General features: G+C 48.5%; 1 protein-coding gene across 6 annotated transcripts in view; it reads left to right on the top strand.

Annotated features, from left to right (window-relative positions):
• TIAM2 (TIAM Rac1 associated GEF 2) overlaps nt 1-16,775 on the top strand; it is a gene marked incomplete at its 3' end in the record, with an annotated part of 230,178 nt that overhangs the window by 207,670 nt on the left and 5,733 nt on the right. For all 6 annotated transcript variants that reach the window (XM_079939028.1, XM_079939027.1, XM_079939029.1 and 3 more), the window contains 6 exons: nt 6,058-6,237; nt 9,036-9,104; nt 9,642-9,767; nt 10,624-10,732; nt 14,377-14,556; nt 16,218-16,336. In XM_079939028.1, coding sequence (XP_079795154.1) covers nt 6,058-6,237; nt 9,036-9,104; nt 9,642-9,767; nt 10,624-10,732; nt 14,377-14,556; nt 16,218-16,336 — 783 coding nt within the window. The remainder of the gene's footprint in view (nt 1-6,057; nt 6,238-9,035; nt 9,105-9,641; nt 9,768-10,623; nt 10,733-14,376; nt 14,557-16,217; nt 16,337-16,775) is intronic.

Genomic DNA, 16,775 nt, shown 5'->3' on the forward strand with positions numbered 1-16,775 from the left:
AAAGTCGAGCGCACTGCAAATGCTGTCATTTACCTTTCAGCATTTCCCTGCAAACTATTACCCGCAAATTATGCAGCACTTTTAAAGCGTTTTTCTTCAGCTGAAAGTGTTTTTGGAGTCCAAGTCAGACAACAGATGCCTTTGACAAAAGAGTCTGCAGTACCCGAGGCCCCTAAGTGAGGACAGGATTGCAAACTGAGCCCGGAAAGGCGGGGCAGAGCTGAGCCGCTGACGAGGTGCAGGGCTCCTGGTGGGCACTGATATTTCACGGAGTAGCTCCGAAACCTCAGTCGTCGTCCGGGAATAGTTCGGGATAATGTGATGTACTTACCCCAGCTTAGGTTTCAAAACCCACAGGGAAATTGAAAAGCCTCAGGTAGCAGTGTCTTCAAAGAAGAGCAAAGCAAACATCAGAGTAGTTCTGCTCAGGGGAGCAGATCTTAACTAACCCAGGCCAGGAGGAGCTGCCTGATGCTTCGGATGAAAAGTATTGATCCGAATGGAGGTTAAAAGGGTCACCTACGGGATTCCAAGCTTGTTTCAGAAAAAGGCTCAGCCCCCGCCTTCCTCCAAAGAGAATCCGGGGCAGGGCGCTTGGTCATCCTGAGCAGTTTCATTGCCACCCCCAAGAAATGGGGCTCCTGAAAAAGAGACACATTGCAGCCCTAATACAGGGAAGCAGGTGTCCGTATTCACACGTTTAAGACACAGAAACAAAGATAACTCTGTTTTAGATGTCTTTCCCTGCCAACTTTATCAAGGTATAGTTGAGAATTAAAAATTATATATATATTTAAGGTGTACAACTTGATTTGATATACGTATACGTTGTGATGGTTATCACGGTCAGGTTAAATAACACACCCATCACCTCACATAGTTACGTTTTGTTTGTTTTTGGTGAGAACACGGAAGTGTGACTTTGAATTCAGAGGTCTTGAGTGAGATGTCCTCATCTATAAATGAGATCAAATCACTTTCAAGCAGGGATCAGCCTTAGTGAAAACTGAAAAGCCTGAAAAAAAATTTTGTGGGTCAGTATCACTACTATTTCATATAGCATAGTTTTAGGGAAATCTGTTTTCGTTAAATGTTTTTTTCCCTTTTTTTTTTTTTTTTTTTTTTTTTGCGGTACGCGGGCCTCTCACTGTTGTGGCCTCTCCCGTTGCGGAGCACAGGCTCCGGACGCGCAGGCTCAGCGGCCACGGCTCACGGGCCCAGCCGCTCCATGGCATGTGGGATCCTCCTGGACCGGGGCACGAACCCGCGTCTCCTACACCGGCAGGCGGACTCTCAACCACTGCGTCACCAGGGAAGCCCTGTTTTCATTAAATTTTAAAAATGAATTCATGAGGAAAAGATCTGCTTGATGCTTTCTTATAAAAGGCAAGGCCCCCGATGAACCCAAGGTTCTCAGCATTGATCACTACGAACTGGGAAGTACCAGCCTGAGTTTCAAGTTCCAGTGTGGTTTCTGTTCTGCACAAGCACACGCTGTCTGGCTACTGAGTCCACATGCGTGCCCAGCCCTGATTTGTGAACATGTCTCTTGCTTTACAAGCAGCATCCCTGGGGATGGAGGGGAGCGGGGATTAGCCTAACAGAAGTCACAGTTGTGTGCAGATGTGGGGAGCTGCCTTTGCTTCCCTGAGCAGAGGTGGCCTCCAGGGGCCGGTGGCTGCATCCCGGGCACGCCTGGGGTGTGTCTGGATTCTCCTGGGGCCGGGAGAGCCCTGACGGCACTGTGAGCAGAGGCAGCCAGAGAAGCAAGCCTGTTTTGCCCGTGCTCTGCCAGATACCAAGGAAGTGGTCGGCACCGTCAGACAGCTCGAGCGTAGGAGGAACCTGTTCCGTCAGGTGCTGCCTTCGCACTCGGCACTTGTAGTCTCAGCAGGTCGCATCGTCAGGACCGAATGCCTGATAGTTCTAGGAGAACACCGCCCCCTGAGTTTGTCTCGTATACAGCAAGTGCTCAACAAATCCAAGCTCCCCTTTCTCCGTGGTCCAAAGGGCAATTTGAGGGGTTACCTGATGGGCTAGGTAATGCTTCCTCTGTCTCATCAATAAGGAAATTGAAGGTGCAGCAATGAGTCTTGCCCAGCACGCATGGAGGACTGTGGGCAGGGCCAGGGCTGGAACTCGGTTCCTCTCAATCTTGTCTGTGCTTTTCACCTCCATCACCACGCGTACGTGTGAAAATAGCCCAACCGAAATAGTCGCTGTTCCTAGAAACTGCTTATCAGATACACCCAGAATTCTACCTTTAGCAGTTCAATTTTAAAACCATTGCTAAGAACGGAGGAAATGAAATATAACCAACCAAGTGACTCTTTCAGATACGATCTAAAGACGTAGGTACAATTACTCTTCTCCTTCTAGTGGCTCTGCCCTGTTGGAGCCCAGGTAATCCTCACAACCTTCCCTAGACAGCAGCTACGGTGACTTCGTAGCACTTGAGCACTTCATTATGAGCCCTACCTTCAAAAGTGCATTTACCATGAAACTCTCAGCTAACATTTACTTTTCCAACTTAATCTTACCAGAAGCGTTCTCAACATGAATTCTGATTTTCTAAAATGGCAAGATACTTTATTTTTAAAACCTCGTTATTTTAACACTGCATTGTTAGGTGTGATTTTTGACATCCCAGCAAGGCAAAGCTGCATCTCACCAGCTGCCGTTTCACTTATGGTGCATTTTGTCAGATCTTATTTTATACAGTATATGTGAGCTATTAATGTGGATCCTACAGCCCTGGAAACCGTTGTTTTTCAGGATTGCAAAGTTGTATTGTCTGAGCTTGTGGTGCAAATACCAGTATAGAGATTTCAAATAAGTAAGTTTGAGAGTCTCAGTATTATTATCTTGGGCTGTTGGACCGTGAGTGAAGCCAAACCCAGAACGCCAGGCGCACAGGTATGATTCCGCCTATTTCCTCTTTATCTCGTGAGCTCAGTCCACACACCTTTTACGTGGCCATCCTGTGGTGCAGACCCTGGGGACAACATGATCCTCCCAGAAACCGCAGGCAGAATGCTCTCTCTACTGATGGGTAGACCAGTAGTTCTCATGTGAGTCACACAGCAGCACACCTGGGGCCCCAAAGATTCTGATTCAGGTGGTCCAGCTGTGGGTGTTTTTTAATAGCCCCTCCCAGAGAGCAAACGTGTGACCTGGCTTGAAGTCACCTGCTTCGTGGGAAGCAGGAAGAGGAGGACAGAATTGGGGCTGGTTTGGTGATGTTCCCTTGTGCTCCATCGTGAGGCTCATGTCCTGGAAGGGAAGGAAAGCCACCTTTTGGCTGCACTGCTCTGTTTGGCTTTTGCTGTGTCGTCAGGCTTCTAGGGTGAGACCGAACAGTTTGGAGTTTCTTCAATAATGAATCATGAGATTTGGTTGTTTCAAACATGTTATGAGACATTTTGATAGGTCACGTTGCATTCTAATTGTGCTTTAACATCCCCGTCTGCTTTCTTTTTTAAAATTAATTTATTTAATATTTATTTTTGGCTGCATTGGGTCTTCGTTGCTGCGCGCGGGCTTTCTCTAGTTGCGGCAAGCGGGGGCTACTCTTCATTGCAGGCTTCTCACTGCAGTGGCTTCCCTCGTTGCGGAGCACGGGCTGTAGAGTGCAGGCTCAGTAGTTGTGGCTCACGGGCTCTAGCTCACAGGCTCAGTAGTTGTGGCGCATGGGCTTAGTTGCTCCGCGGCGTGTGGGATCTCCCCGGACCAGGGCTCGAACCCATGTCCCCTGCATTGGCAGGCAGATTCTTAACCACTGCACCACCAGGGAAGCCCCATGTCTGTTTTCTTGTTCTTTGAAAGTTTACTCTGAGTGAACATCTTCTGATAGGCATTACCAGCAATATGCTAGTGTTATAGTTAAGGATAAAAACAAGGGGATGATATGTGTACTTAAGGAGGATCATCAGTGCTTACACATGCTTCAACTGTTTTAGAAGTAAATCACTTCAGATGTGTCTGTGTGTCTAGTTGGAGGTTTAGTATCCGTTACATGGTTGATTTAACTTTTGCACCAAGATTAATGCCAAAATACAGGAGAAGCAATTATATGAAATAGGCCAGCAGTCTGGGAGTTCTCATCGTAGACATCTGCGGGGGCCCCGCTCTCACCCCCCGCCTTGAGTTGGGCTCTTTATGTTACTGGGCTTATCCCTCCGCCACCACCACCTCCCTCCACCCGCCGCCTTTGGCTCATTCCGTGGTTCTCCCTTGGTACACGCTCCTTCCAGGACCAGTTACAATCCACTCTTCACTGAAGCCTTCCAGACAGCCTGTTCCAACATGATGCTCTCCTTCGTCTAACGTGTGGCACATTTCTCGTTTGTTCCACACAGGCTCGTGTTGGTTTCCAGTCTGCCACAGGCTGCGCTTTGGTGTTTCTTGGCAGGTCTTATCTCCTTGTGCAGGGGCTGGTTTCTGTTTCTTTGGAGGCAGAGCAATTGGTTCCCACCAGATTGAACTGAAAGTCTAGCCAGAACATCAATGCCAAGTGTCAGTGTCGTCTGCTCCCATCATATGAAGACACCATGTTGAGGAAAGGCGGGTGGGGCGTGGAACAGAGGAGGAGAGGAGAAGGGAGGCACTTCGGTGCGTCAGGCGGCAGCTCTGTAACAAGTTGGCCGCTGAGGTTGACCAATGTGCTGTGTGGCTTGTTACCGTCCTGAAATATCCAGGCAAAGAAAACGAATTCAGTGAGAATGAAGAGGTGCTTCTGACTGGGGCAGCTTTTGACCCGAGACAGCGTGATGGACACCAGGCATGGAGACGTCTAGCTGAAGAAAGGAGAGTTTTAGCTGAGGGACAGAAAGTTGCCAGAGATGGATGGATACTGGTCATTCGTGTCGGGACTAAGCTGCTCTGTTATTCAGTAATCACGTCGGTGCACCAGAGGTGGACTCAGCACTGAGCACTTGGGGGCGACGGCAGAGAAAGGCAGGACCCTGCCCTTGGCTGGCTTACGGGCTGCTGGGTGGTAAGATGGGCTGGAGCTTGTGTGTGGGAGGAATGGAAAGAAAGAGGAATAAGAAAGATACTTTGAGTGTAATCTGATGATGCTTCAGGCAGGTAGAGGCATATAGGAGGCACATCTGAGACCTCAAAGCGTCAGCCTGAGGCAGGAGTGTACACATGGCTTCCCCTGGAGAAGGCTTTTCATGCCGTGCTTAAGTCTGAGCGGGAACTTGCACAGAAGCCTGTTCACCCCCGCAGGCGTTCCCGCTCCTTCTTGCCATTTAACGTGTGTGATTCTGTTCCCGCTACCTGGAATGAGAACCCTCCGTGCCCCCACGTCCTGGGTCTGACACGTCTGCTTCCCGCTCAGAAGCTGCTCAAGTCTCCCTCCTCCGCGAAGGTTCCCACGAGCCTCGCCAGGCTTCCCGTGTCATCTGCTCCCCGGGCTCTGCACCGCTTCGGCGTGGGGACCTTATCTTTCCTACACATCCTGCCCTCTACTGCCATTCCTAGCTGATGCAGCGGCTCACACTCTCACTCCTAATGCCGCTACTTGGCCTGAGGCTGCCGAGCTCCAGGGCTGGGTTTAGGGGCAGATCTAAGGCCCTTGTGGTCAGGCCATCCTAAAACTGCTGCCCTGCTGCCCCGTTCCCGAGTCTCTCCGGGCCGTTTAGTGTGGGAACTGAGCTCTGTTAGGCCAGCCATTGAGGGGACAGAGAGGACCGGATGAGTCTGTTGTGCTTTCACAGAGCCATGACCTTGACTTTAGAGCAACCTCAGCCGTATTGCAGAGGGTTAGCTCTTTCTTATTCTCTAGTCTCAGCACTAAAGAAGCATCTGTCAGACAGCTACTGTGAAAGCGAAAAAGCATCCTGGGTAAGTACTGAACAAGTGTAAGTTCATATCTTCACGACCAGAACCTTGAATGGTAGCCAGCGTCGTCTGAGGTGAATGAAGCCGGCTGCCCTAGATAAATGCCCCGTGAGACTCCTGAGAGGGCGCCGGGCAGAGAGAGAGCCCCTGTGTCTTTGGTGGGCTGTTGATAATGATGGAGAACGTCCTGTGCCTCTTGTTCCCTCCCAGAGTGCTGAGCAGATCGCCGCGCTCTGTAGGAGTTATAACGACACCCAGACCAACGGCATGGAAGGACCAAGGGAGAGTCAGGACCCGCCTCCGAGGCCGCTGGCTCGCCACCTCTCGGATGCAGATCGCCTCCGAAAAGTCATCCAGGAGCTCATGGACACAGAGAAGTCCTATGTGAAGGTAACAGAAGATGCTGTCACAATTTCCTGCTCCCCTCCTGTGACAGCCAGTTGTATGTATGTTGGCAGGGGTCTCCAGGTATCTGCCGGGGACCCTGCCACTCACGAGGGAGAGGCCTGCTCCCTGAAGTGGCGAGTTGCTGAAGGGCAGGGCGAGAGGATGGAAGGGCTGAGAGGGCTTGCAAAAATTAGATTCCCCGGTCGTTTTGTTACCGAGGTAGCTTTCACTATGGAAACAGATGTTCTGGTTTGCCATTTGCAATCTGTGGGAAGGGAGCCTGTACCGGTTTAGGGGAAGGGGGAATGGAGATCACTTTAGGTGTTGAGGAACCAGGGAACAGCTTGTCTGCAAGCAGCTGCTGGGACGGGCTCCGGAGTGCAGGCGGTCACCGCGCGGGACAGAGCCCCGCGGCGGGGGTGCCGGGCGTCTCGCAGGCGTCCCCAGCCATCACACAGGGCAGCGGCCGAACCTTTCACTACCCGGGGAGTTCATTTATTCATCTCAGAGGCTTCAGTTAGTAGTTTGAGAAGCATTTTACAAAAAATGCAGGTGCCTGGGAAGACAGAGTTCTTTTGCTTTAAGTATTTGCTGACGGTTTGGAATGGTTTTAAACTCATCTCATCAGCCAGTTGCTGGCAGCAGTGTGGGAGCTGAGCATCCAGGCCTGGCCTTGCCTTCACCTGCTGCAGTGGCCTTGGGCGGCTCCCTCCAAGCCCCTCAACTGGGGTCTGAGACAGGGGTGTTTTGTTCTAGCTGTAACACACTGTGTCCGTGAATTAAGCCTTGGTGTGTGTGCGTGTACACACACACACACACACACACACACACACACACACACACACACACACACACACACACACACACACACACACACACACACACACACACCACCCCCCACCCACCCCCCCACCCCCCCGCCCTCACCTTCTTTCTCCACAAGACTTACCTGAGCTTCCCCTTTCATTAACATCACTGTCATTTTATCAGAACTTTGCCGAAAGCCTCATTCACAGGCAGCCCAGGAGAATTACCCATAGCCTCTTCTTTTGGTCCCGCAGGGGAGAAAGGAAAATTGCAGAGACGGCAGTTCCATTTCATTTCCCACTGTGTCTTTTCCTGTATTGGATGTGGGGAGATGAAGTGAACATCCAGGGGCTTCCGACAGTGACTTTGGCCAGCAGCTCTGCGCGCCGTGGCAGCTTGGTGATGGCCATGGTGTTCTCACCTGCAGGGTTGAGGGCACAGTTGAGAGCGGAATCCAAGTCCCTTTTTATTTTTGTCACTGCTGTCGTTATATTTTACTGTTAGACCACTTTGAACGGGAGGGTCATGCATCGTGACGCTGGTCTAGGACTGATGGATGCTCTGGGCGAAGTGCATACAAAGGATGGCTCTCCCTTCTCTCTGCGAGAGCCCTGCCCTTTGTCTCCTTGGGGCCCCCGTGTTGCAGCTCTGGCTCCGCGGCTCAGCGAGGCCTCCCTCAGTGTGTCACTGCTCCTGGATGGCAGTGACCGGCTCAGGGAGTGACCACAGCCCACCTCTGCCTCTGACAAAATAACCAGTGCCTGGTGCCTATGGTGATTCTCTCTCTCTCTCTCTCTCTCTCTCTCTCTCTCTCTCTCTCTCTCTCTCTCTCTCTCTCTCTCTCTCTCTCTCTCTCTCTCTCTCTCACACACACACACACACACACACACACACACACACACCCCTTTTTCATTTTTTAATTTCTTTTTGTTGCTGACATTCAACATGGACTTTTACTTATTTTGTAACCTGGACCCTCTGCACGTGACTTGGCGTTTTCAGCATTCATGTGTTCCCTGAGATAAGACTCGGTGACTTCTCACCTCTCCCTGCTCTGCAGCGGCCGCCGTGGGGTCTGGGGAGGTCGGGAAGGCCAGGGCGGATTTGATTGTGAAGCACTCAGTGTCACAGGCCTGTCCACTTGCTCTCAGGACCTACACCACAAGGCTGTGGAGGCTTCTGGCTTGACCAGGCTCTCCAGAGCTGGATTTCTCCACTGTAAAAGGAGGCAGACGTAGTTACCTACTTCTCATAGTTTGGGACTCAGAATTCTTTGGAATAAATGAAACAAGAAAAAGAACTCTTTTCTATCACTAAACTATATCCTGATCTTGGCTTCAAATTATTTTAAAAAAACCTTTATCTAAAGAGTTTTGTAAATACAGTCAACTCCCACTATTCTGTACTGTTGGAGCCCAGTTTACTGGAGATTCAAAGATGGCCTAGACTGTAAACATGATGACTGCTCATCTTCAGAAATGTTTTCTTGCATTTGAGCCTGGGAGTTTGAAATTCTGCTCATGCGTCAGCCCCAAAGCCGAAGAGCTCTCCGGATCTTGTCCCGTCCGTGTCAGCTCAGCCGTCCACGCTGGAGCTGTCGCCTTGCTCTTTGAGGCAGACAAGGAAGCCAGGTCGGCCAGCGGATGTGGCCACACCTGACAGAGGTACCTGGCCAGAACTCACTTCTCTGAAGGGAAATGAGTGTTCCTGCTGCAGCAGCCGAAAGAAAGGTCCTGGTTCTGCCACTGAGATATTCAGATACGCAGAGTAGGTGATCGAGCTGTAAAGAAAAATGTGGAGTCCAGACGCTGGTCGTACTGCGTTGTTAACCTCTCTGAATTAGCTGAGCAGGAACCACCACTTGCAGGGCCAAGCGTTTCAACCGGACATAAACTTCATCGTTCCTAATGCGAGTCTGAGCTGCAGCCCGGGCTGCCGGAAACGCTTGGGTATTTTGGAGACTTAAGGGTTAAAGACTCTCTTCTGTCTTTCAGGATCTGAGCTGCCTCTTTGACTTATACTTGGAGCCGCTTCAAAGTGAGACCTTTCTGACCCAAGATGAGGTAAATACCTTCCCTTCGTCCGCTGACCCATAGGTTAGTCTCAGTTTGCCTTTTAGCGGACCTAGATTTTATCTACTGATCCGCAAAGAACATTTGAGACTTCGGATCTTCAGAGAGACCCAAGCGTCACCTCCTTCAAAGCCATTTATGTGGCCTCCATCCCGTGAAACACAGTGGCCGGAGTTATAAATGACCGTGCCCCTTTTGTAGTAGAAGGTGTCCCCCACATTACTTTTTAATACATGGCTTTTTAATGTTAAATCACAGTAATTAGTTCTTTCCATTTTCCCCCCAGTTTGAATTCTGAAAACTTGACACCCACTTCCAATTATTTTAGTATTACAGGGACCGGGGCAGTCAAAGTCTCTGTGTGTGAGCTATGTCCCCTACTGAATATGCCGTCTTCTTTAAAGGCTTCACTTCTGTCTCCTTCTTGGTGAATGACTTGTGGTTCAGTTGTGCGTCTGGGACGTAGAGTGGTATCTGGGTCGCCGTCGCTAACACCCTCTCTTCGAATTCTGATCCTCACGTACACAGATGGAGTCACTTTTTGGAAGTTTGCCAGAGATGCTTGACTTTCAAAAGGTATTTCTGGAGACTCTGGAGGATGGGATTTCAGCATCGGCTGACTTTAACATACTTGAAACCCCCTCGCAGTTCAGAGTAAGTATTTTAGACTTAGGTTTAAAGCAAACATAGGTGGGAACAGTGCAAAATTCTCCCTTTGAAGAGAAAGTGTTGTCCCTTGACTATTGAAAAGGTAAGTTGAGCGCTCTCATTGCATGGCTTTCCTCTGGCGGGTGGTAACAGGCGGCTCCGTCTCTCCCTAGAGTAAATGCTCTGCGACTCAGACGTCTGGGCAGCACAGCTTTTATGGAGTCTGCCTGCTGTTGACATGCACGCTCCTTACTCAGCTCTGCAGAAGGATCTGTAGGGCGATTGCTTCTGAGGCAAGAGCACCTCCTGCCTCTGATTCTGCATCTCTGTGGTCATGGGACCTAGGTTTTCACTGGCTCTGAGAGAGCCTCCTCTTCTATGGAGCCCTGTCTCCAGTGTGGCCATTGGTGACTGGCAAGAGGTCCCTCCAGGTGGGGACAGGCGGAAGGCAGTAGAAAGGGACCAAGAAAGTACACAGCAAGCATCATTCGTCCCAAGTAATGCAGAGTCAGCTTTATTAACTAGCCTCTCAGATTATTTATATCCCACTGTGTCAGACGTATTTTTTATAGAACTTTCTTTCTTGTCCCTGATTGCGCACTGTGTCAATAGGCTCTGCTGCCAGAAACTTTTCAATCAAACTGAAGCTGTGCTAGAGGGACGCCCGGGCTGTTCTCCAGCTACTGGGCAAAGGGGGCCGCCCGGGGCTGCTTTTAGTCAGTGCCTTCCCCGAGGCATTAGTGCTCTGGTGTCCGAAAGACAAATGCCATGGAGACAGCAAAGCGGTCAGACACCATGCCAGAGCCAGCAGACAGACACTGATTAAACCACGCCTGATGTAACTTTTCCTCTTTCCTTCTAGAAACTACTGTTTTCCCTCGGAGGCTCTTTCCTTTATTACGCGGACCACTTTAAACTCTATAGCGGATTCTGTGCTAATCATATTAAAGTGCAGAAGGTTCTAGAGAGGGGTAAGTTGCTCATACCTTTTATAGCTATACTTTTGAAATTGTAATTGTTAATAAAATCCCACACGCAGCAACGAAGTTCCCACGTGCTGCAACTAAAGACCCAGTGCAGCCAAATAAGTAAATATATATATTTTAAAAAGAGTAAATTTGTATTCGTCAAGTAGGGATAAGTGTAATTTTAATGGATTATGCTCCAGTGTTGGCCTTGAAGTTGACAAACATGAAGTTTTCAGTTTATTTCAGTGTACTGGTGACAGTGAACGTGTGTACCGAACAGCAGAGATGTTGCTCTGCCACGTGTCACTTTGCTGTTAAATTGCATCTGGATTTCTTTTTTCACCAAATGCCTTGCTCTGAAAACTTTTAACCAACCGTATAAGCCGCTGCAGGGGGTAGAAAGCAATGTATGCCATTTTCTTTCTTTCTTTCTTTTTAAAATTAATTAATTTATTTTTATTTTTGGCTGTGTTGGGTCTTCATTGCTGCACACGGGCTGTCTAGTTGTGGCGAGCGGGGGCTTCTCTTGTTGCGGAGGATGGGCTTCAGTAGGTGTGGCTCGCGGGCTCCAGACGCGCAGACTCAGTCGTTGTGGCGCACAGGCTTAGTTGCTCCGCGGCATGTGGGATCTTCCCGGACTAGGGCTCGAACCAGTGTGCTCTGTATTGGCACGCGGATTCTTAACCACTGCGCCACCAGGGAATTCCCTTCTTTCCTTCCTGTTAACCTTCTTCTTAAGCCCGAGGATCCACTGCAGAAAACCACCACCAAACAGCAACCACCAAACTCACAAGAAGTGTGTTACCTAAAATTAAAGCCCCTTTGGTGAAATGGGCGCTTATCGCAGGCCACGTTCTGTCACTGAAGTACCTTCCGTCTCTCCACATTGTTATCGTCTTATTTTATTTTATTGACTTTAATTGAACATTTTTATTTTTCTGAAGTCCAAGTGGACCTGGGTGACCCACCTGCATTGCTCGTCCCCTTCATGTCAACAGCAAACATTACTCTGTGGAGCTGGCGAGATGCCTGAGCTTTGGCCGCCGACTTGCAGCGGGTCAGCTTGGGGGCAGGTGGCCAACACGTTGATCTGCCTGGGCTTTCGGTGACGGGCCGGCCAGTCAGCCCGTCCTGGGAAGCGCAGTCAGAGATTTGATGTTAGCAGTGACCTTCTCCAGGTGTAGGAGTGTTGGAGGGAGTTTTTGTGCCACAGTCACCATCACTGTTGTCATCAACCCAGTGTTTAAGCTATTCCTGTAATAACCTGTTGACAAAAATAATCAATAAAGTCTATAATAGGAATAGAAAAGAGTTTTATTTGAGCCAGACTGAGGAGTACTGCCCAGAAGACAGCTTCTCTGATTCCTCTGAGGATCTGCTCTGGAGAAGCAGGGCTGTCAGCACAGTTTCATGTCTTGTCAGAACAAAGAACATCAAACAAGTCAGGGATACATTGCTTCCAGATTTCCGGAAAACCAGATCAGCACGTACACAGCCAGTCAGCATGGCCTTGGCACCTGGGAAGGAAGTCTTATCATGGAAGGAGGACCAGCATTGGCGTCCCGGGAAGGGAGGCATTTCATCTTTAATTTTAACATGGACATTCTTTACTTCTGGTCAATGCACCCTTTTCTTTAATAATTAAAGCAGATGTACAGTGTATGTTTGAAAGGCCACGAACAGGCTGTTTTTTACATTAACGTTAACTCGTGTATAGGCCAGAATGACTTCCCCAGACCTCAATATGTGAACATTTCCTTTACCACACCCTAAACTAGCAATGCTCAGCTGAGGTTTTGTCATTACCAAAGGCTTCTTTCAGTCATCACACACCTCTTTAGGTATGAGATTAGAATTCTCGGATTTGTCTCTTTCAGAAGGTATTTTTCTGTCCCATTCTTTGGAATTCTCATTTCTGGGGCAGAGATGAGAGGAGGCCTTTAAGCTCAAGGTCATGAGCAGCAGTAATTCAACCTACACGGAGAACATCAAACAAATACAGGTCCCCAGGGGTTGCTCCTGTTCTGCATGGGTCCTACAGTGGAAGGCGTCTTATGAAAATATATGCAATCCTATTGAAGGTCACCTGAACCGTCTCCAGGGAAGCTCGCCAGGCTACCTGCGTTTTCTCAAGTGTACCTGGAAGTAGGATCTGAACCTACTGAAGCTTAAACTGTTACAAATTCCCAGGATAAAAAGTGACTTCCCCAGGACTTGAATGCCTTCTTCACAGTTAAGGTTGGCCTCGTGTAGTTCACTCCCGTTATGATTTGCCCAGTGAACCCGGGCTGTCTTGCGTGACGACGGTGAGTGCTGGAGGGGATTCTGCATTGGAACTTTTTTAGTTGTGTCAGCAGGGAAGTAGGAGCCAAGCTACGTTCCAAGCCCTCTCTGTCTGTCATCAAACGCTCCTTGATGGCATTGCCATAAAGAATCCGGAGTTTGCTCTTCCGTGTTTCTTTTTCAGAAGTGGGGAATGGCCTCTCTGTACTGTCGTGGAGGGAGCGTAGGCTTCATCCAGACACCGACAGTGTTTAGCCGGGTCCACTGATGCAGTTCTGCCATTTGGTTTAAATCCTAGAACAGGCTCAAGTTGAAAAAGGGAAGTCTTGGAGTGCTTCAGGCCAACAAGACAGAGCCCAATCTGTCTCCTCTAGTTCTTTAAACCAGAAAGAACTAGCTTCCTCCCATGAACACCTTCTTATCGACAGTGTAGTAAATTAAAAGCATACCAGTGGTTTGCTCAGTTCCTTCTTTGCCACGAAGATGAAGGATCATCTCCCCATCCACTTTGTGTAGTAGCCACATTCAGAATGGTACTGCATCGCCTACAAGTTCCATTTTACCTTTGTACAAAACCCCAAATAAAGATTTGTTTTCATCCAAATGGGCTGAATTCCAATAGCTGGTCAACCAGTGCCAGCAGGTGGAATCCAAAGCAACAGCTGGGGTGTCCACTGGCACCCGCATAACTGAAAGCACTTGGGTTCGTGTGTGTACCTTCGTGACACGGAACAGAGAGGTGGTTTCCACTGCCCAGAGGGGTCTGAATCTGGTGGAAGGTTTAGATTGCTTGGAACTGTAGAGATGGAGGCTGCAGTGCTTATCAACTTATTTTTAAAGGAAAAAAAAGCTTGCTTTGCAGATAGCCCTCAAGTGTATAGAATAAGAAACAATTTGCGCTATAGGTCCGTGGAAAAAAATACTGGTTTGTTTTGTTCTGTGAACCTTTTGGGGGGTATGGCATAGGGTTTGGATACACTGTTTTGTGGCTTTATGAATCGTTTGAAACTCACTTTTCCGGCACCTGTACCAGTCTCTCTCATGGGTATGCATGTGAACGTGCCTTTAAAGGCAGACACTCCTGCACTTTGACTCGATGTCCCTCTTTGGTGTGTGGCTGGGACTCTTCTGGCAGCCTCGTAAGCCCCCTTAAGCTCTCATGGGATTCATCACAGAGCGGCGGTGCTGAATCCACCCTGACAGCCGGGCAGTGACCCACGGGTGCATCTGGGTTTTTCTTGAAGGATGTCATTAGGAGGACTGTAGAAGTGGATCATCTGTAATTCCATTAAAACCTAAATGAAGCAGAATTTAATTCATCCTCCTGTGCTCTTCTAAGGGTCTTTTAATGCATCTGCTTGTAGCTAAAACTGATAAAGCCTTCAAGGCTTTTCTGGACGCCCGGAACCCCACCAAGCAGCACTCCTCCACTCTGGAGTCTTACCTCATCAAGCCCGTTCAGAGGGTGCTCAAGTACCCACTGCTGCTCAAGGAGCTCGTGTCCCTGACAGACCACGAGAGCGAAGAGCATTACCACCTGACAGGTAAGAAGCGAGGGGCCCAGGCCGCGATCTGACGGCTGCCGCCCCCCAGGCCCACGAGCTCCCCTCTTCCCTGCTTGCTTTCACATTCTGGAACATTTGTCAGTACTGTGATTGTTAACCTTAGGTACCATTTTAGTATGTGAAAATAGCTAGGTAGTATGGCCATCCCTGTAAGGTGGGCAAAATATTTTGGCAAAAATTATCTCACTGGAATAGCCTCTGGAAGGGTGTTTCCATTTTCATTTTTCAGAGAAGATAATTGAAGCTCAGTGAGTTGAAATAAACTACTTCAGGTTACGTGGTTAACAAACAAAGAGTGCTGCCAGGACGAAAACCCCGGCCTGTTTTCCTACAACTTTGAAATTGTGTGTGGTTTGCTGCCCACGTGCGGCTGATCAAACATGTTGTGTGAGGCTCCACCCTGTGGACGGCTCTGAGCGGAGCCTGACTCTGAAACCAACACCCGAGGACCCGTGAAGCTTTTTACGGCTGACGCGGAGGTGTCTTCTTTTGTAACCTCAGAAATTATTGGCCTAAGATACAGATTTGTCAGATACACAAAGCCCCTCACTTTGATAGTAAACAGAGTATCTGTTAAAAAGCTGCTGTTTGGATCGCAGAGAAAGAGTGATGTGTTCTCCACGTGTCAAAGCTAGGAGGTCCAGTTACGGTACCTGTAATAAAGCACGTGGAGAGGGAAACAAACTTATTAATAAACATTAGTATTACTGAATAGCAAACACCAAGAAGAGTGTAAATGAAACTAGCTGTTTTTCTGTGACAAGCATACTTTTGTATCGTAAGTAATGAGGATAATTTTTTTGTATGAAAGTTACAGCTTATGCATAAACGATACAGATTACCATTAGCATTCAAATACTGTGTGAACGGTTCACTTTGCATTAAGATGATCTTTAAAGGGGGTCTGTTAAAAAGTTTTCTTCCCAGCGTCCCTCCAGACTGAATTAAAATACCAAATCAGAAGAACAAAGTATGAAAAATAGTGAATTTGGAGGTGACTTGAAATTTTCTTTTTGCCTTGGATGAAATCATTTTGTCCCTCACATGCCCACGCATAAATGCAAACAATTGCTCTGGCAACTGGGCATTTACAGAGGCTCTTGCAGCTTGTTGTTAAGAAAAATTGTCATTGATCACTATTCCAGTAAGTGGTCCAGGAGGAGAGGCAAAGTTCAAAAGCAGGTATCCTGTGGCCAGTCAGCCTCAGACTCCTTACGTCTGTCTTTGGAAGTCTGGCAAAAAACTGAACCCCTCTGCACCTGAGTTTTCTCACCTGTAAAATGGCATTGGTAACAGGTCCTACAGTCATCGAGTTATTGTGGGGATTAAATGAGATGCTTCACATAAATCGCCTCATAGAACATGCCAAATAGAAAGGGCTCAATAAATAGCTTATTATTAGTGATACTTTTTACTTGTACTCTGCCTCATTTCAAAAAGAATTTGAGGTGGAAGAGAACTCTGCTGTTCTTCATATTGTAACTAGGCTACCGTGGGCTGCCTGCATCATACGCGAATGCTGCTGCTCTTAGTGAGAACGGGTCTCGGATTCTGGCTTGAATCTTGAACCTTTTCATTACTGCTGTTGGGCAGGATTTCAAACAAACCAAAATTGTAAATATGATTTGCGTATTTTGCAGAAGCCCTGAAGGCAATGGAGACAGTAGCGAGTCACATCAACGAGATGCAGAAGATACACGAGGATTACGGGACGGTGTTCGACCAGCTGGTGGCAGAGCAGAGCGGAACAGAGAAGGAGGTCAGTAGGACTTCCGGATCCTGAGAGGCTGAATGCCTGTGACCACCGGGTCTGGAGGCCACCTGTTAGGGACTTCGTGCAGGAGAAAATGCCTAAGATTTTCTTTTTGATCTTAATGCTTATAACAAGCCTCACCACTTGGGTATAAATGTAACATAAAATTGATTACATGGGTTTAAAAATATAACCTTATGTCCTGTTAATATCGTATTAAAAAAAAGAAGAAACATCACTGAGCTCGTATCTGTACCTCTTCCTCCTTTCCCGTGGAGTGTGAGGTTAAGACAGATCCCAGAGGCTAGAACATAAATGGAGCGCTGGGGCTGGTGGGGGTAGGATGGATAAAGGCAGTGGCAGTCAGCATGTGGAGAGAATTAAGAGCTTTTCTTTTGGGCTTCCCTGGTGGCGCAGTGGTTGAGAGTCGGCCTGCTTATGCAGG

This window comes from Stenella coeruleoalba (genome assembly GCF_951394435.1).
Source record: "Stenella coeruleoalba genome assembly, chromosome: 12".
In the NCBI taxonomy this organism is placed as follows: domain Eukaryota; kingdom Metazoa; phylum Chordata; class Mammalia; order Artiodactyla; family Delphinidae; genus Stenella; species Stenella coeruleoalba.